The sequence below is a fragment of the Erpetoichthys calabaricus genome, chromosome 10, assembly GCF_900747795.2.
Source record: "Erpetoichthys calabaricus chromosome 10, fErpCal1.3, whole genome shotgun sequence".
In the NCBI taxonomy this organism is placed as follows: Eukaryota; Metazoa; Chordata; class Cladistia; order Polypteriformes; family Polypteridae; genus Erpetoichthys; species Erpetoichthys calabaricus.
Window position 1 is genome coordinate 20,556,098 of NC_041403.2, and position 20,825 is coordinate 20,576,922.

General features: G+C 42.0%; 1 protein-coding gene across 3 annotated transcripts in view; it reads right to left on the minus strand.

Annotated features, from left to right (window-relative positions):
• Positions 1-14,209, minus strand: part of hsd17b7 (hydroxysteroid (17-beta) dehydrogenase 7) — a 46,319-nt gene extending 32,110 nt beyond the window's left edge. The window contains exons 1-2 of one of the 3 annotated variants that reach the window (XM_028810989.2): positions 14,168-14,209; positions 14,012-14,095 (exon numbers count right to left, since the gene is read on the minus strand). In XM_028810989.2, the coding sequence (XP_028666822.1) occupies positions 14,012-14,046 (35 nt within the window). In that variant the 5' untranslated portion in view covers positions 14,047-14,095; positions 14,168-14,209. The other 2 variants (XM_028810990.2, XM_028810992.2) reach the window with 2 other exon arrangements.
• Positions 14,210-20,825: the final 6,616 nt, after the last annotated feature.

Sequence of the window (20,825 nt, forward strand, 5' to 3'; positions counted from 1 at the left end):
TGGTCCCTTTGATGTCTCGACGGTTTCTTCTTAGAACAAGCTCCTATTACGCAATTCCGTCACATACTGGTCTATTGTTTCTCCGCTTTTCTGGAAACATGTAAAAAAACTGTGCCGCTCAAATGTCACATTGCGCTTTGAGTTGCCAATACGTTTCGAATTTTTCAACTATTTTGTTCAATTTCATATTGTCTCCATCTTCTTCAAACTGAAAATTGTTATTACACCTCTTAGCGCCTCTTCGCCAATTACATGTAAAAGCATAGACGCTTTCATTTTTTTCACTTTTCCTATCTGCTTCAATCGCAGCAAGATACAACTCGAATCTCTGTTTAAATCTTTTCCAATTTTCAGCTACATTTCCCTTTAAGTGGAGATTTGGTGGGGGCTGTAATCCTAACATATTCTTTTTTCTCTTTTGCTAGAATGTCTTAGCGCTTTCTGATCACGTTTTCGGGTTACTCACAGACACGAGACTCGTTCAAAAGCTGAACCTCTTCTTCACATTCCTCTTCTAATCCGCCACTTCTGACACCATGTAGTGATCTTGTTAGGTTCGTAGTTTAATCAATACACAGGATTGAAATATATAATAACTTTTTAATAGACAGACTTTAGAGACATTTACTGTACAAGTTACTACTCATTCTTTAGTTCATGCCGATTCTCCTACTTGCATCGGCATTCACAGGCATTACTAATCATTCTGTAAGTATCCCTTAATAGACCTTACTAATCAACTATCATTACAAAATCCAAAGTGGTTTGTGCCCTTCAGAATGAAAACAGTTAGCATTTACCTTTTTAATAAAAGGTGAGCTTTTAAGCCTGAGAAATCACCCCGTAAATGCACACGTTTAATTGCACGTGTTAATATGTATGCTTACACAATATTAAAAGACACTCAAAAATTAACGTCATTTACCTTTGTTCCCGCGTTTGATAAAAGGCGAGCTTTTAAGCCTGAGAAATCGCCCTGTAAATGCACACGTTTAATTGCACGTGTTAATATGTATGCTTACACAGTATTAAAAGACACTCAAAAATTAACGTCATTTACCTTCGTTCCCGCGTTTGACTCGTGCTGTAAATCTCTTCCTTGTTTTTAGTTCACGTGATTACGTAGGAGGCGTGATGATGCGATACGTGACTCCGTCCCCTCCTTTAGAGTATATGGACAAAAAACAGGTTCCAGTTATGACCATTACACGTAGAATTTCGAAATGAAACCTGCCTAACTTTTGTAAGTAAGCTGTAAGGAATGAGCCTACCAAATTTCAGCCTTCTACCTACACGGGAAATTGGAGAATTAGTGATGAGTGAGTGAGTAAGTCAGTCAGTTAGTCAGTCAGTCAGTGAGTCAGTCAGTGAGGGCTTTGCCTTTTATTAGTATAGATGTCGCCTATTTTGTTTTAACATGCAACCTTGTCAATTTAGGAACAGCTTTCCATCCATAAATAGAAATCCAAAATGCACTCACAGATTAATGAACTATTCTAGAAATTCTAAAAAAACCAGACACTCTTATTAAATATGTCTGACCAAGCAAACGTTTTAATCCAACCATTTTTCAGCCCCACTTATCCTTAGCAGGGTCTCACAGAAGCTGGAGGCTAACCCAGAAAGCATTGGGCACAAAGCACAAGGTACCCAGTTTGCATATTTTAAAAACATCTGTTTTTTTCTAAAACATCCCAAAGATGTGTGCATTAAGTTTAGTTAGCATCTCTAAAATCATATGAGTATAGCTTCAAGCATGAGTTTGACCCCTCTCTAATGCGCTTTGGCACCTTGCATCTAGGGTTTGCTTGACAGACATTGGCTCTCCATGCCCAGGTATGGATCCTGAGTCCACAGGCCCTTGAGACAAAGAGACATATTGAATAAAAATTGTGTTGGGCCAGCTGGGATCCCTGCCGGGAAGGTCCCTGCTCCCTTAATCTATTCAGGTAAGGTTAAGAAGGGTGTTGCAATCATTCCCCTCTGTTCCAGGAGGTGGCAGCAGGTGCACCACAGCTGGCATTATGGCAGCCCAAATGGTTGGCAGCTCATTTCCTAGTCGGGAAGACACAAATATGTGATGGTGGAAAACTGCCGGCAATGGACAGATCATTCCCACATACACTGGGTTGCACAATCCCTTCGGCGGGCCCGCGGTATGGATGACCACAGGGCACCATGAGAGTTGTAGTCCGAGAGGGCTGCCCTCTTGGGTTCTCTGGCAGCCATGAGGGGGAGCTGTTGAGAAATAACTGCTCAGTGGCCACAGTGGACCTGGAAATGATTTCAGGATAGAATGGATTGAGTACTGGAAGTAAAGGAGAGAGCTATCCACTTGGCCCAGCAAGTCAGAGTCGGGAGCGGAGCAGGACAACACTCATTTTGGAGGAGGAAAAAGAAAAGGAAAAAGAAAGGATTTGTTTGAGCTACGTGGCTAGAAAGGAAGCCTGTGGAAATATACTTTGATTAAATAAAAACAAACATTCTGGTGAACCTGGGACTTGTCTGTGCAATTGTGTCAGAGATTTGGGGATCAGTGGCACTCCCTACAGGCCACAAAGTGTATTATTAAAATAAATGCATGTGTTCATTTCTACTTCTTGGACATCAAACACAATCTAATTAATTAATTATACTGGCTGAGTTGGCAGCCTATGTTACATAAATTACACAACAATAATCTGCCTTGGGGTTTGTGTCCCTTACAAATGGCAACTACTGAAAAACACAATAGCCTATATGGGTTTTATATTAAATAGTAAAACACAAGTACAGTAAAACCCCACAACATGCCCCCCGTAACATGAATTGAAAAAAATAATGAAAAGCAATCACAAAAATCCCCATCACTAGTTTGCTTGAAATGATACTGGCCTTGCTAAAACCAAAAGAGCAGTGCAGTGCTGAGCTTTACAGATGCGCAAAATACACCAGCTGGGGCTCAACAACTGGGAGCTACACATCCAGTGCTGTGTGGCCAGTGAGGTGCATCTGACGAATTCTGTAGGGCTACAAACAAGAATGTTATAGCCATCAACGTTATCTCTGGTTAATATCCAACCAACTAATATGAGCCAATGTCTCCAATGTCTAAATACAGTGGAAAACACAACTAGAGAACAGGGCCCAAAATCCTTAACACTGCCGCCGAGATCAGCTTCCAAGACTCGGTTTAATTTTCTTGAGGGTCTCCTGAGCTTTGGGCCCCCTGCCCATACAGAGATTCATGACCCTGAACTGCAGGTTAGAAAATGGATAGATGGATTCATATATCATATAATGGCCTGCAATGTACCGCACCCCATTTTGCTGGAATAAGATAAGCCAACCCCAATTCTGAGTTGGATTAAGTGAGTTTACGTTACGTATGTTGCATTGTAACTCTATTTTACTGTTCTGGCCTCAGTGCATAACTCCCCAGTATAGTAGTTGAAGGACAGACAGACTAAAGAACAATTACCTGAAAATACATAAGAATGAATCTTGAAGGTTAAGTGCACCTTCACTGTTTAAGTACTCCCTTTCATTTAAATCGTCACATGGCAGATAGGGCAATGTGAAGAGCTCGCACTAGACATTGTGGCTGACGGCCGGGGCCCTTGTCCAGCTGGGACGCCTCTCCCTTGCGTCCACCTGGGGAGGAAGCCTGGTCAGGACAATACCTCCCCTGGAACACTAGATTGCAGGCCCCCTGGGTTGCAGCAATGCTGAGGACTCCTGCAGGGCTTCATGGGAGATGGAGTTTGGTGCAGCCCTGTTGGGATCCGTGGACGCCACTAGGGGGTGCTGTAGCTGTTGCTGAGCCCTACAGAGCAGCTCTTCCGACACACCCGGAGGTGCTGCTGGATATAGCACCTAGAGCACTTCTGAATGCCTTATAAAAGGAGCCAGCAGCCACTACTTTGGGAGGAGGTGGACGAAGCTTGCCGGGAGGAGTGGAAGAGGGAAAGAAGAAAAGTCTTGTGCTTGTGTTTGGGACTGTGTTATGGGCTTGTGGGAATGGGGAAGACATTCTTCACGAGCGGAAAGAAAAAAATAATAACCGCTTGTTTGCTTTGATCCTGTGTCCTACGCCTGTCTATGTCAGGGCTGACCTTTACAACATGTTTACATTTCACTGGGCATGGATCTAATGCTTTGCCATTACATGCTATAGAAACAAAAGTGGGAGATTGCAGAACTACCAGACATTGTATTCATGCGGAGCATACCAGATGGGCAGACATGAGCCTCTAACTCAGAGGATACCTCAACACAGCAGTTCAGTAGCAGCTGTGTGCCACTTGTATGCCATATGTACTGAAGGAGCACTATGCTGTCTTGGTCTCCTTGCCTCAAGCTAATATCACTTTAAAATCCAAATACAGGAGTCCTCTACAGCAGTGGTCCCCAACCTTTTTGACAGCAAGGACCACTTTACTAGATGCAAATTTTTCCAGGGGCCAGTGGGGGGGGGGGGGGGGGGGGGGGGGGGGGACGGGTTGAAGGTTGTTGAGGATTCGGGGCACCATAGTGCACAATCAGTGGGAGCCCTGAGCTTGTGTTCCTGCAACCAGACAATCCCATTTGGGGACAATGGAAGACAGTGACACACGAAGTGTGTTGCTTATGTTCAGTCTACTCCGTAATCTCGTTTTGGTTGCTGTCACTGCAGAAAACACTGCCTTACAAAGATAGGATGTTGGAAATGAAAGCAGACTTTTCAGTGCTTTTGTGGCAACCTCAGGATATTCCGCCTTGACTTTAATCCAAAACGTATGGAGATTTGAAGTTGTCTCAAACATACTTTTAAGGCCACCATCATTTGCAACCTCAAGCAGTTGATCCTCTTCAAGCACAGACAAAGTTGATTCAGCTAGCTTATTCACAAATGGGTCACAGATCCATTCCTTCCCATTTCGAGGGTCTTTTGGGGTTGGGAATAATGCTCAAACTCTATTGAAAGCCGAGATAGGTGATAATACACCAACTGGGAGAAAGAATGCCCTGGCTTGGTATCTTTAACAACCTCTGCTAACGTTTGAATCATATCAAAAATCCCAATGTTCACTTGTCGGCCCCATAAATCAAGTATGGCTTTGAATGCAGCCACTGAACAACAGGTATCTTCTGCCTCTGCCCCACATGCTGCTGCTCCACCGCTGCCTCAGATTTTCCTCCTCAGGCTCCTCCAGCACTCCTCCAGCCTGGCTGGATACCGAGTCTGCAGAGTGGGTAAAGGTGAGGCGCCCTAGTGCCTGAATGAAATTTCATTTTGTGAGGTTTCTGAACTCTTTTGGGATCCCCCACACCCAATTGGAACATCACGCTGAAGTGCGTCCTGAAGCGTGATTGTTTCACAGTAGAGCTGTGAGCCTGCGGTTGCCCCGGCAACAGATAAACAGTCTTAAACAGACGTGGTGATCGCACTTCGGGATGCTCTTCGGCGTGTTGTCCCATTGACAGGGTCCCAAGTGAGTTTAGAAACCTCACATTTTCTTGAATGAGTGCTGCATTAATAGGAATGTTTCTTGAACGAGCATCACTGAACCACATAAAAACTGTCTTCAGATGCAGCAGTTCACATACATTTGCAACCATACATTTTTCTTCTTTTTTGTATATAACAAAGACATATGCATTGCATTTGTCATTCCAACAGATTGCACATCACAAACATTAACACTGTTATTGTTTTTTCGTGTCTGCCATTTCTATAGGAGGGTGACAATGAGTTAAATTCCAATGGATGTTTTTCGAATGTTGACAAGCAATAAGCAAAAGGTATCACTGAAAACCACAGAAAACAAAAACAGTACGAGGAAAGTTCGAAGAAAGAAATTTTTTTTTTTTACAATGTTTCTGTTTGGGGATCGTTGTGCAAATGTGCACAACTGAGCTGTGGCCACATCTAACTGCTCTGTGGATGATTCATTCAAGCATTTCAAGGTCACTTTGTTGTAATGAAAGTATCTGCTGAATGTACTTTGTAGTAACGAGATTTCTATAGACTCATGTCATATGGGGAAACTGTCGGGACCATAAAAATACTTTGCTGTAATACTCTCTCACCTCGGGCTCTCTCCTCTCTCTGCACCGCTGCAAAGCCCCGCCCACCAAGCGTTCTGAAAAGTCTGAGTGAGTCTCCGTTGCCGGCAGTTCTCTGCCCGGCCCGGTAGTGAGCCGCGGACCGGGGTTTGGGGACCCCTGCTCTAGAGCATATACTGTAGCAGAGGTAAAAGGAGTTCCAGTATTTACTAGGTGCTTCCCATTAACAGGCTTAAAGGAAATTACATCTATATTACTAAACCACAGTTTAATTTATGCACGGACGGCGGACGCACCGATGCGCATGCGCACTGCGCCGCAGCGCCCCAGAGTCAAACCCAGCGGCTTCCCAGAGTCGGTAGGTGGCGCCCGAACAACACAACCTGTGAGCTCAACGATTTGTAATACAAAACCGAGCCCGTAGTTCCCAGAGTCAGTGCGTGGTGCCCAAACACCACAACCTGTAAACTACACCTGCTCTAATCCACTGTGCCAGCAGTCAGTGTGTGTAAGTTGGAGTATGCTTCCTAACAGTAAACGACTTCTACCTAACGACACAGCCACAGAACAACGAAGACGAGACCGCATGGATAAAAACAATACACGGAGGCTCCTACGACGCGCTTCAGACACACCAGAAGCATAGATGTCACGGCTCCACAATGAAAGAGCTCAACTAACAGAAATACAAAACGAGCCCGTATGGATAAACACAATGAACAAACGCGCCCACAATGCGCTTCTGACACAGTAGAGGCAAAGGAGTCACGGCTCCAAATGGAAGGAGCTCAACGGTTAGTAATACAAACACGAACCCGTATGGCTACGACCTGTAAACGAGCCCATATGGATAAAAACAATGAACGAAGGCACTCACACAAAGAAACCGCTTTAGTACAAATATGTTTATTTAAATAAATGAAAACTTTACCATGGCTACGACCTGTGAACTAAACCTGAGGTAAAGCGTGCACGCCAAGTTGTACAGCCACCCGAACGCGACCGCTCACACCACCGCATATACCACGTTCATTTACTAATGTAGCCCTCCATGCCCGGATTCGCCGCCATGGTCACTTCAGCACGCGAATCCGCAGCCGTCGGCAACCGACTTCTCGCTGACGACACAGCCATAGAAGAACAAAAAAGAGACTGCATGGATAAAAACAATAAACGAAGGCACCTACAACTGAGTCACAGCTCCAAAACGAAACCGCTTTAGTACAAATATGTTTATTTCATTAAATGAACTTTCCCAGGATGCACCCACCCTCCATGATATTTCATCCCTCCAAGTATCGGAGGGAACAGAAAGTGATTGCCATTCTTGGATTTGTGATTCTTTCGAGAATCGCGGGCTTGCTGGTATTTTAAAAATGAGGAGTGACAAAGGGAGTATGCAAACTCCCCAATATGATGACACTGCACAACAAAGTTTTTGTTTCTTCAACACTTTTGGGTGTTTCTTATAGGTTTTTGGGTGCTGATCATATATATCACATCAAAATTTACCCATCACGTACTGTTTCAGTTTTGTCATGATTTTTTCTTATATTTGTATCCAAACATTTTCACTCCTGTAAGGGACTTATCAACAACGGTTTGTGCAGCCTGGGCACGTCCTGGCATGGAATCAGGCCAGGTTGGAAGATGTTCTGTGGAAGTTGCCATCCTGGGAATGCCTGGCCAGGTCTGAACGAGCTTGACGCTGTCACAGCATGCTATAAAGGTGGCTTGCATACACCGATCCTGCTCATTTGGTTAATATAGATAGTCAGTGTGTATGTATAGTATCAGTATAGTAAAGTATAGTACCTGTAGCAATATAACAGTAAGTAAGCTTGATGCTATAGACGTTTTGGTGTCAGGCGATATGTCTCGTTAATGTCGTAACAGCCACGATACATTCTGCTATATCTGTGGCGAATATACACTTGCGCCTCAGAGACGTTTGGATGACTGCTCTTGTGAAGAGAGCTTATCATCTGTATTTTGGCTGCAAAATTGGTGATCAAGACAAGGAATGGGCGCCTCACATTTGCTGTGTGACATGTGTGGTCAGTCCGAATTGAACGATTTGGTCAGAGATTTGGGTCTGTCAAAAGCAAAAGCCGAGCTGCTGGGTTCGAGACTGCAGGAATGGTGTTTGCTGTCACCAGATACGAAATTTCTGTGTTTTGAGGCCGACATCATGATATAACCAAATTTTTTTGCACATGTCGACAGTCTCTGTTTCGACATTGAAGGATTGTTCTCGGCCTTGGGTTGTGATCACAACCCCGAAGAGTGGCGTCTCTTCATTGATTTGTCAATGTTAAGCCTGAAAGCTGTTCTGCTACACAATGGCAACGTTTATCCTTCAGAACCTGTTAGCTACTGTATGGAGCACACATCAAAGAAACATATAAGAATACAAAGTACTGTTGTTTCATCTGTGATTGGGACAGCCGTGCCAAAGAGTCGCACTATTCTCGACAGAACTGGCCACTCCGTAAAAAGTTAGTTCCAGGACAGAAAAATGTGGCACATGAATCGCTTGTTGACCCAGCAAAGATATATTTACCTCCTCTTCACAGAAAACTGGGACTCATGAAGAATTTCGTGAAAGCACTGAACAAGGAAGGCGAATGATTTTGTTATTTAAGACAGATGTTCTCAAGAATAACTGACGCCAAGATCAAAGAGGGCATTTTTGTTGGCCCCCAGATCAGACATGTTATGAGTGACAAGCGGTTTGAAGATCTGTTAGTTGGGCCTGAAAAAATTGCCTGGAAAGCCTTCAAAGACGTTGCTGACAATTTTATGGGCAATTACAGAGCCCCAATCTACATTCAGCTGGTAGACAAACTTCTCAAAGCATACAAGACAATGAAGTGCAACATGTCACTCAAGATTCATTTCCTCCACTCACACTTGGACTTCTTCCCCGCAAATCTTGGTGCTGTCAGTGATGAACACGGTGAAAGGTTTCACCAGGACAGTGCTACGATGGAGAGACGATACCAGGGCAACTGGAATCTGTCAATGCTTGCTGACTACTGTTGGACACTGCAACGTGATGCACCAGACATTGAATACAAAAGTAAATCAGGAGCAAAACACTTAATTCTGTTGAATTTAATAACTTATGTGAAACATAAACATGACTAAATACGTTATTGTCAGTAAACATATAAATGTCCATTTCTCAGAGTTCCTACGAGATGCAGTAAAACCAAAACTATATTTGTGCATACCCAGTAGGTACCTGTCACAATCAGCAAAAACTTTTCAGGAAGCAAGACTTTAAAAAAAAAAAAACTGTTCTGCAGTATCTGTTATGATCGAGGGTAGCAAATTTTTTATTTGAAAAACAGTTCTAAAGTTATTTTAGCCAATGTTCAATAAATGAGGACAGAAACTGAAAAATCCCAGTTTACATGGAAACAAGCTGATAGCAAGCTTGCACAGGGATGGCATTGTATATTGAGTAAGGGGTCTGTGGCAGAGTTCAAGATTTTAAATAAATATGGGAGGCGATATCCATCACACCTTCTACAACTCGAAAATTGCACTGGTTGTCACATACACCGAGTTGTGCTGGGCTGGTGGCATTTCTTCAAGAAAGTTCCACCTAATTAACAAGCTAATTAAAAGGGCAGGCTCGGTTATGGGACACACTCTGGGCCCAACTGGCTGTAAAAGTGGAAGAGAGAATTAAAACAAAACTGAGTGCCATTATGAACAATGATGCACATCCTCTCTATGACACAAGAACACTGAGGACTTTCAGCCAATGGACTGATCATCAAAAGTGTGTCAAGAAACACAACAGGGGGTCCTATATACCAACAGCAATACACCTGTATTGTGCCTCACTGGGACTGGGACTGAGACTGCAAAGGCAGACGTTTTCTCACTTTTTAAATTTTTTCTTCCTTTTCAGTTATTCTGGTGTGTGTGTTTAGACCACAGTGTGTGCAAATATATTTTTATCTACTAGGGGGCTTTGCCCCCTGCTCACTTTGCTTGCCAACCCCCCCCAGCCTGCACTATGCGCCAGCCACTTTGTGTCTCTGCCACTCACATATGTGGATTTCACTTTCACCAAACAACAAATCTTTTAAATTCTCATGGATACGCCTCTATATTGGGAAGAAACACTACTTTTCCCTGATGGCAACACGAATTAGATGATCTACAGGTCTCCAACATAAAGTTTAAATCCAAACAATATATTCAATCTCTTTTTGCAATGCAATCTTTACAATCATTTTTTTGAGACTTTCGAATTTTAGTACTTTCATTAACTCTTACCTGCTCTGCATGTGTATCGCACCAACGTTTTTGAATTCTTCATGACGTTCTATTTTACTCTTTGTCTTTTATTTCCGGCCCTGGTTAAATCTCTTAGCACAAAGTCTCGTCTCGCGGGACGTGAAAGTATCTTTCTGAAAAAGTCATGTCTCGTCCCAGGATTTTTATATTATATATAATTGTAATGTATGAGAGGCTGGACACTAAGAAGGGAGAAAAGGACCGCTATTAGGTAAGGACAGCTATAAAGAAAATGAAGAACGGAAAGGCCGCTGGTCCAGATGACATACCTGTGGAAGCATGGAGGTTTTTAGGAGAGATGGCAGTGGAGTTTTTTAACCAGATTGTTTAAAGGAAAGTGAGAGGATGCCTGAGGAGTGGAGAAGAAGTGTACTGGTGCCGATATTTAAGAATAAGGGAGATGTGCAGGACTGCAGTAACTACAGGGGGATAAAATTGATGAGCCACAGCATTAAGTTATGGGAAAGAGTAGTGGAAGCTAGGTTAAGAAGTGAGGGGATGGTTAGTGAGCAGCAGTATGGTTTTATGCCAGGAAGGAGCACCACAGATGCGATGTTTGCTCTGAGGGTGTTGATGGAGAAGTTTAGAGAAGGAGGCCAGATGGAGTTGCATTGCATCTTTGTGGACCTGAAGAAAGCATATCAGCCTGGCAAATTTCTTCATGGACGTTCCAGGATTGATTCAATGGAGGTCACCTACAGCCACAAAGGTAGAAAAGAGCCTGGGGAGAGTGATGAGGGGATTGAAGAAAAAAAAGAATGAAGAGAGAACCAAGGATGAAATGAAGAGCAAAAGAAAGAAAAGAAAGTAAGTCAGGCTCGTGGCAGCTGGTGCAGTGAAGAGGAGGCTAGCTGGTCAAGGGATGGGGGGACTCTGCTGAAAGCCACAGAGAAGCACGAACACCAAACTGCTTTGATGCACTCACAGGATTTCGCCCGAACAGCAAGGGATGGTGATGAGGACATGAGTCAAGTAAAGGTTGACCGTGCTTACAAGCAGCTTCTCGATGTTAAAGGGTGAGCAGATGAGACGTTGTTTAGAAGGAGATCTTGGGGCTCATGATTTGTTTGAAATCGAAGATCCTGACCTCGTTTTAACCTTGACTTTAAACTGTCTATTGGATTATTTATTGTTGATTTTAACCTCCACATGAACAGGATTACTTATTTACTTAAGGAAACACTGTACTTTATTAAATGTTTAACATTATTTGGAGAATAAAAGCACTTTGCACGTTTTACATGAACCTCTTGTTGCTAGGTGTTCTCATTCACCCTAATCCATCTTGATTTATGACTATCAATGACCGGATTTAAGGTGGTAATGCCAGTTGCAGGTGACCCAGACATCACAGATGGTGATGTCTGAAATATAACCAGAGGATACACGTTGCTACCTGAGGCTGATCAAATACTGTCATATTAGAGAAACCTGGAGCTGTATTACAGACTCTGATCAAAATCCAGTCTCGCGCCAATGTGCCAGCTGTTCTCAAAAGAAAATCCCTTCAGTGTACCTCATGTCTTTAATCAAAGTTGCAGATTGCATTTTGTTCTTAAGAAGACCATCCACTACTCTTTTCTGAGCACTAAACCTAAACACACCACATCATTTCTTGCTTTATTAGTACAAAGCAATATTAACAAAATATGCTATCATAAAGCACTTATGGCTATAAAGCAATATCAAATATGCAACTGTGCAAACTACAAGATAAAGGAAATGCAGCACAAGAATACTAGAAGAGCTTGAAACTACAGCTGACTGAATAACAGCAAGTACCATGAAACATTGATACAATACAGAAATGTAATGAATAGAATATGGCACAAAACTGCATAGAAAGTTATAGCACAGAGTAAACTGATTACAATTGTTCAGGTTTATGGTTATGGTGATGTGCACAGCTGCACGTCTTTCAAAGACTTCTGACGTATTTTATCATCAACAACTGACAATGAATACAAACCCTTATAAAGTATTAAATACGACATTAGACAATATACATAATATGAGAAACACACATCAGGTATGCTCAATATGCATTTAGCAGGAAATATGTAGATGTAATCAAGATACATATTTATGAAGGATTAATGAACCTTTTACTGTATAATAGGGTACAAAAAAAAGCCAGAAGGAATTAATACAGGATGTCCTCAATCTGAACTTAAATAGCAAATTGTGGTGCAGTGGATAAGGCAATGGATTTTACATCTCATGGTTTTCAGTTCAGTTTTCACGTCTGACTCACATTGACCTGCAGACTTACTGTACATTTACATAGCGCTTTTCTAGACACTCAAAGCCCTTTACATAGACGTTAGGGTAGCCATCTTAACCACCATCAATGTGTAGCATGCATGGAAGCAATTTTACACCAGTACACTTACCACACTCTATCTACTTAGAGGTGAGAGAGATAGCCAATTAGAGAAAGGGGATGATTAGGGGACCAGAATGGACATGGCCATGGTGGGCAATTTGGCCAGGACATGGTGGGGCATCCTACCCTTTTCAAAAGATTCCGAGGACCTTGGCTTTATTTCCCCCCTGAAGGACGGCAATATTTTAACATCACAGCGTCCCACTCGCGTCACTGGTGCAATTGGGATCCACACACAGACCACAGGCTAAACACTCCTTTGCTGGTCTCACCAACTCCTCTTCCAAGCTGCACTCCAATGGCAGAAAAAACAAAATGATTGTACTCCATAGTACTATAGTTTTAATGTACCCTGAGATCGTTTTCACTTAGACAGGCGCTATATCAAGTAAACTTGTTTGTAAAGACAGGTAGAGCCTCTCAGTCAAACCTCCAGGTGAAGATATAGAATTGAGTGGGTGGTGACAGAGTAGATTAATGGAGTTTTGAAACTGTAAGAAGGCAAAGATGAGCTGTACTTCTAACTGGAGTAAATGGTGACTGCAATATTAATAAATATTACGGAGTGTTGGAATAGTTTAGAAGTCAATACGACCTCTAAAAGACGTTTTATATATAAGAGAAAGGTAGTATATTTTTCCCCAATTAGGGGTAATCTAGTCATAAAAAAGTGGTCTGTTTGTCTTATTGAGTACTCACTTAAATTCACAGACGGATTTTACAGTAGGGGGAAAAATAATCGTTAAAAAAGTTAAATCACAAGCAGTAGTCGGGTTCCATAACGGAATCCTACAATAAAAACCTGTAAGTCACCATGCAGAACTGTCCCAAGCGCTACAGTAAGTATGAAATAAACGAAGCGCACGAATTCTGTTTGCACTGTAAAATTATAAGCGATCGCTGTAAATAACCGTTTAATTTGTTGTTATGGGATATACATATTTTGCCCTTTCATTCCCATATTTTTAAAGCTTTGTGCTTACCTTTATCGGATACACCAACACGATTCGCTTCATAGCACTCCGCTTCTGTCCCTAGCAAGCTATGAGGCGTCTCATCATGTAAAATGACCGTTTAAGGTTAAGCGCATCTATGAATTGATTGTTCCCTGTAACGTGTCGGATCCAAAATGACACGAATTTGAAAAAGTAATTATTTGCGCAACAAGGCAGGTTTCTGTCGCACTGTCATTTACACTGTCTATTAGGCATAGGTTAGAATGAAGTAAAAAATGAAAACAGCAAACCAGCATCTCATGGCTCAGTTGTATTTGTACAATACCTGTTTGCTCCGGTTACTAGCACAATTCTCTTCATTTCAAAGATGATGTCAAACACTTAAATGTAAGAGGCGAACTCTGGTGGACTACAAAAGAGACATCAGTAAATGGTTCTGTTTGCTAGTGAAGCATTTATTAACATAAGGCGATCACCCTACCTCCGTGGTGTGATGCGCGTCGGCAGCAGTCCATCCAATCATAGGCGAGCTACGGCGAATCGCTAGGGATAAACCTCACCGGCGCGCGTTTTTCGAAATAAAAAAAGTGTAGCGACACGTACAGTGAGAATATTTCCCAATGATACTGAGCTAGGGGGCTGCGGACAGGCATGATATACAAAACGTTAAAAAAGTTGAAATATCACATCTAATAGAAAATTCTCCGGACTTCCTCCGTGAAAGATGACATAACAAAAGTCTCGTTTTCCTCATAACTGTCGCTGTTGCTTGCCACCACAATTCTGCATCATCTCATTTGACATATTCTCTCAGTTTTTTTGCGTGGCTTCCCGTGGAGATTCCTGGTATCCTGCAGTTTCTCGTACGCAATCTTTATTACTGGCAAATGAGGTTCGAGGTTGCGTTCACGAGCCCTCGGATCTGCGCTACCACCACCTAATTAAAGCATCGTGATGTCCCTCCATTGATGGATTAAAGGCCAGAAGTCCACGTGACCGTCATCATCAAGTCCTTCCACGAGAACCCTGAATACCATGAGGACTGATTGAGGTCATTTATGTTAGGTAGAATGCTAGAGGGGGCTAGGCGATCTCATGGCCTGGAACCCCTGCAGATTTTATTTTTTAGGAGTTTTTTTTTTTTGTTTTTTTCTGTCCTCCCTGGCCATCTGACCTTACTTTTATTCTATGTTAATTAGTCTTCTCTTATTTTAATTCTTATTTTGTCTTTTTTTTTCCTCTTTCTTCATCATGTAAGGCATTTTGAGCTACATTATTTGTATGAAAATGTGCTATATAAATAAATGTTGTTGTTGTTGTTCCCTCTTTAGCGCGTTCACTTGAGCCTCTGGTCAGCCTATTCGGAGAAGTTAAAGGTAAGCGATATTTTTGTGGAAATAAACAGCACAATTCAATTCGATCAAAACAACGGCATTTTGGGTTGAACAGGTTCTTTATTTTATTCAAACAGTGTTCTGAAAACTCGGTCCGCCAGGCAGCAGATCGTCAGCGGAACGACAGTGGGGGTTGCAGCAAGCCGAAAGTGTTTTCAGTCGGCAGCCCACTGTTGGCTCGTCGGATGCTACAACGCTAGTAATAACCATCCAGCGTGTTAACATCGGTGCTCTTCTGGCTAGTCGACCACTATTATAGCTGGTGGCCCTGCGATGGTCTACTGGCAGCATTTATCAGTTGTAAGGTCAACAGAGGAAATGTTAATTTTATTATATTTTCAGAGGGTCACCACACCTTTATACAGTATACTTGAAAAGAATGTTAAACACTTTTAATGAAAGATTTTTCTCCAAATGCCATGTAGTGAGAAGTCAAGCAAAATGACACCTTTTATTGGCTAACTACAAAGATTACAATATGCAAGCTTTTGAGGCAACTCAGGCCCCTTCTTCGGGCAAGATGTAAACTCGAAAGCTTGCATATTGGAATCTTTTTAGTTAACCAATACAAGGTGTCATTTTTCTTGACTTCTCACTACATTCATAATGGCTAACACGGTACAACACCCTACTACTCCAAATGTCATGGATTTTGTTCGGTTGTGGAAGCCGATTTATGATACTTTCGCCCATGTTTACATTGTTTCAAATTACAACAAAGTAATTAATGTTAAGAGTGCATGAAAAATACAATCAATCAACTTTATTTTTTTTTTACCTCATGTGGTAATAAAAGATACCGCAACACACTTAATAAATACATAGAACACAAAAGGTGGGTTAAGTCAAACCTATTATGTCGCGTAGTTCAGGCATGTCAAACACGCGGCCCCCGGGCTGCATGCGGGCCCGCAACAGAAATCTGTGCGGCCCGCATGACAGATCCTAGTTAGCACTGAACTTGTACAAAATGATTACTATCGTTTGTGATTGAATCATTCTGCATCTTCGGTGTTACTTATTGACTTTTCTTACTTCTGCCTTCTGACAAAAGCGCGTTTTCCCATGGCATTACGGTACCGGAAACGTCATCTGCTAGTATAGCCACGAGCCTTGACCAAAGTTAATGAGCCGCAGCGTCACAACTGAAGTGCTAGGCTGCAGCAGCGGTGGCCTTAGGCATGTGCAAACTGTGCACCTGCACAGTGCCGCCAAGCCAATATATATTGAATATAAAACAGAACGAGAAAATAACGACACAGCTGACGGCGATGTGGCCGAAAAACATTCTGTTTCTTGTTAATTAGTACACTGTATTTACAAATGTCGCTAGAGTCGGAGCAGTAAGCTATATGTAGTACTATAATGTTTTGTCGTAATGAGAGTATCATGGGCCGCCACTCGGTTTTCAAGTTATGGACACGAGTATATAGAAGCGTGTCATGAGCACGAGGCGGCTATGCAGTGTCTGTAACGCTTTCATAAGATACCGTATTGACATTGCCAGGCGAAGGGGCCACCGATTCTTTCTCTGCCCCAGGGCCGCCACGAGCCTAGAGCCGCCCCTGCTACTGCTACACTACTGACTGGGTTGCTGAGACTGACCACTGAGCAGAACTGACCATCACGAGTAGTAATAGCCAGCATATTTTCACGTTTTTTTGCTCCAGTTTCATGTAATTTTGTGCTAGTATTGTAACGAACAGTTAGTGCAGACTACAGTTGAAGATCTGAAGTGGACGCGAGAAGTTGGTGAGTTGTTTATTAACATTTTTGTGATTTTAGTTTGTAAAATTATTGTAGGCCAGGTGGCTTTTTGCATATCGGCTTATTTTACAATATAAACTTTGAAGTAAAGTTAGTAAAGTAAAATTTGATTTTTGGAGGATTTGTTTTCCAACTTGAATTACTGAGTAATGAATTCAGTGAGCATTTTCGTGATTTCAGGTCACACAAACAGGGCATTGCGCTGTTCTCTTACAACGTTGAGAATGCGCCTGAGAATATCCAAATGGAATTGATTGAAGTGCAGTCAGATTCTATTCTGAAGGCAAAATACAACAAAGTTGGTGTGCCAGGCTTGTATGCTTACCTGCCACCCTCGTATGTGCAGATCCGTAAGTTGGCACCGAGAGTACTGTCTATTTTCGGAAGCACTTACCTTTGTGAGCAATTGTTTTTGTTAATGAAAGCTACCAAAACCCCACATCGCTCAAGACTTACCGTCGAGCACCTTTCATCCCTCATAAAAGTTGCAGCTGCACAAGATTTCAAGCCTGATATTGACGAACTGGTTACTAACAAGAGATGCCAAGTGTTGGGACAAAAGAAACAGATCTCAGACTGTAAGACTCCTATATAAGCAATGAATATAATATAATGAATATCAATCATCAAGACACTATATAAAAGCGGTCGGGATTGTCCTTCCGTCCCGTGAGTGCAAAGCGTAGCGGTATTCCGCTTATCACAGACTTACTACTTGCGGTACGAAGCGACGTGATGTCAGCAGAGTTCTGGTGCTCCCATCGTTCCCTTGCTTTTGTGCGCAATGCGCTGGAAAAATAGACAAAATTATGTCTCTGGAAATAATTAATGTTGATGGAGTACAAATGCCTCACCGAGTAGTAAATATCAGGGGAGATGGTGCTTGCTTATTCTCATCTATAGCTTATTTAGTGCATGAAACTCCATCTTTAGCGGTACAGATTCGGGCTGACATTGTGCGACATGTTTTAAGTAATTGGTCAATGTTTCAGCCATTTACAATGATGCCGTCAGGAATCTCTTATACAAATGAACTTCAGTATCTCACTGAAATGTCAAAGTCTCAAACTTATGGTACCAGTTCTGAGCTAATGGCAGCGGGAGAGTTGTTCCTCAATGAGTTTCAAGTATATTATCATGGAGTCCTACACTCCAAGTTTGGACAGGCACTCCAGGGGATAAAAAAACTTAGGTTTTCGGGAGATGTTATGAATGGGCACTTTGATGTTCTCATTCCCTACACTTACATGCCTGATGTACACATGGAGCGCACACAAATTGAGGATAAAATTCGGTCGCCTTAAAAGGCGGGTGAGCCTAGTAATATAATAAGGACCTAGCTAAGAGGTTAAGACTTTAATTCTACATTGTTGTATGGAGACTGCATGGAAATGAATTGCTTTTCTTTAAACTTTAAGTGTTACATTTGTTAAAGTTTTCAGTATTGGAAAGAAAGCTGCAGTAACTTTGTATAATAGTATTTGTTACAGTACGGCCCGCTGACGCACGCATGGCAGTCGAAGCGGCCCACCAATGGTAGTGAGTTTGACATGCCTGTTCCAGACGGTGGAATGGCTGATCTGTACTTGTTCAAGGATCTTTTTAAATCCCTTCCCAGTCTCACATGCATCTATAACCTTGTTTCTAAAGGCCTAAGAGAGCGCTTCATGGCATGATGATAAACACCCACTTCAATAACAATGAGCAAACCAAACTAAACGTCTGAGGTTTAAATATGCCAAGTTCCTTCAATATTCTCTCTAATGATGTTCCAATTATAAAGCATCTAATCTGGTGTAGCTCATGCCAATTTTAGGTATTTAAGGTAGAGATAAATGTAAGAGGTATGACCTTTAAGTGGCACCACAGAGCCCCAAATCCTTAACACAAGTGCTGGGTTCAAATACAAGGTTTATTACAACCAAATACCTTTAACAGGCTTCTTTTCAAAGGTTGCAGAAGTGCAATCACAACGACTTCTTTATTTCTTTCCTCTCCTCTCCTCTACTCCACTTCACTTCACTTCATTCCTCCCAGCCGTGTCTGTCCTCCACACCAGAATACAACTTGCCTGTGTAAGGCATAGTATCTCCTTTTATGCCAGACCCGGGGGTACTTCCAGTGCCAGGGCATTGCCTCATGAAGTATTTCTGGGTCATGCTGAATCAAAGATTATTAATCCCCACTGCACCTCCTGGTGGCACCCACGGAACTCAACAAGGCTTTGCCATGGGAGTACAATTCCCTGTGGGTGTCCAAACAGGTACCGAAGCCCAGTAATGCTGTCATCTAGAGTATCAGGGAGCAAATAGTTGGAGCACATTGTCTCTCCATTATACTGCCATCCTGGAGAGGGAAGGAGCTGTGGTCCATTTATGCCAAGACGCCAGCATATCCATTTCCACATGGGCATCTCCTACCAACCTCCTGGTCAAGGTTGGACATTCCTTGGCTTTCTTCTTTCCATATAGTGATGCAATAGTTAAAATAACAGAAAGATTTTGTAGCAGATAGATGCACTTCTCAAATGTTTGAAGTCCAGTAGCTGTGGTAGTCTACGTGTGTGTGTGTGCCTGCCTATCTGTCTCTACTGTCGCTGTGCTCATTACAACATGCAAATTAATTTTTAAGCTTTAGTTACCTTGTGAACCTTCAGTTACCATCTGAAATTCTTATTTTGTCTCGGCATCAAGTCTTTTGTTCAGGATGTTTTGCTCTTTTCTTGAAACCCTGGCGGTGGTTTAAAATGCATGGACTGGAGTAATTGGGGACGAGTATTTTACGAATAGGCCCTGTGAGCGTAGCCTTTGCAGCACAGGATTTCGTTGCTTTTCACTACATACTTTTTAGCGGATTGTCTCCAGACGTTTGAGATACAAGTCTGCTTCCACAAGACTACCACTCCACAGTCCATATTGACTAAACTTACACTCGCCGCCAAAACACAAAAATGTTTAAAAGTGGAACGCCTCTTTCCCCAACTGTTGACAACCCTTGCCCCACCTTTTGATGGTGATTGGTCATTTGATTAGTTTTAGTTTTTTTATAAAGCGTGGTCTTAAATCAAAATGCAATTCACACTGAGTTACTGCTAAGTAAAATGCAACACGTCTGCTTTTCCTTGAGTTATGATTAGATTAGATGAGATAAACTTTATAAATCTCATGGGGAAATTTAGATGTGTACAGCAGCAGAAACATAAATAAGAATACAGACTCACAGGAGAAATATAAATGTACATTGTACAATACAGATTTTCTGACCCTGTCTTATTAGCAAGACATAAAATGCTGAAAATTAAACTTGGAGTACACAGAGGTCTTTTTACAGGGCCATAAGAATTTACTTTTATATTTATCAATACCAACATTTATTGCCAATGTAAATGATGGAAAAAATATGTTGTATAATCTTAAGTTTATGGGTAAAACATACTAATACTGTATGAATCATAATTTACTGTATTTTAATTAAAATGGTTACAGTAAGAGGGAGTAAGATACTGATCATACTTAAAAATTCCTTACAGATTTAACAGTAGAGTGACCAAACAATAAGTTAAACAAAAAAGCAGGGTTTAAACACCTATTACAAAGAGGGCTTGGCAAAAACACTTTCCTCGTTATTCAAGCTTAAAGAACACATATATGCAGATATTTCAAAATGTCAGGAGGAAGCATTGATGTGATCTATGAACACGCGTTAAAACGCAATGTGCTTTTATATTACATTTTAAATTGACACAAAAATCACATGCTGTAGTGAAAGCAATTGATTGTTTGGTTGATATGTTTTTAATTATAAGTCCAAGGAGGTTCTGCTCGAGCTTTGTAATGCCCTGGTGAGGTCTCATCTGGAGTACCATGTGCAGTTTTGGTCTCCAGGCTACAAAAAGGGCATAGCGGCACTAGAAAAAGTCCTGAGAAGAGCGACTCAGCTGATTCAGGGGCTACAGGGGATGAGTTATGAGGAAAGATC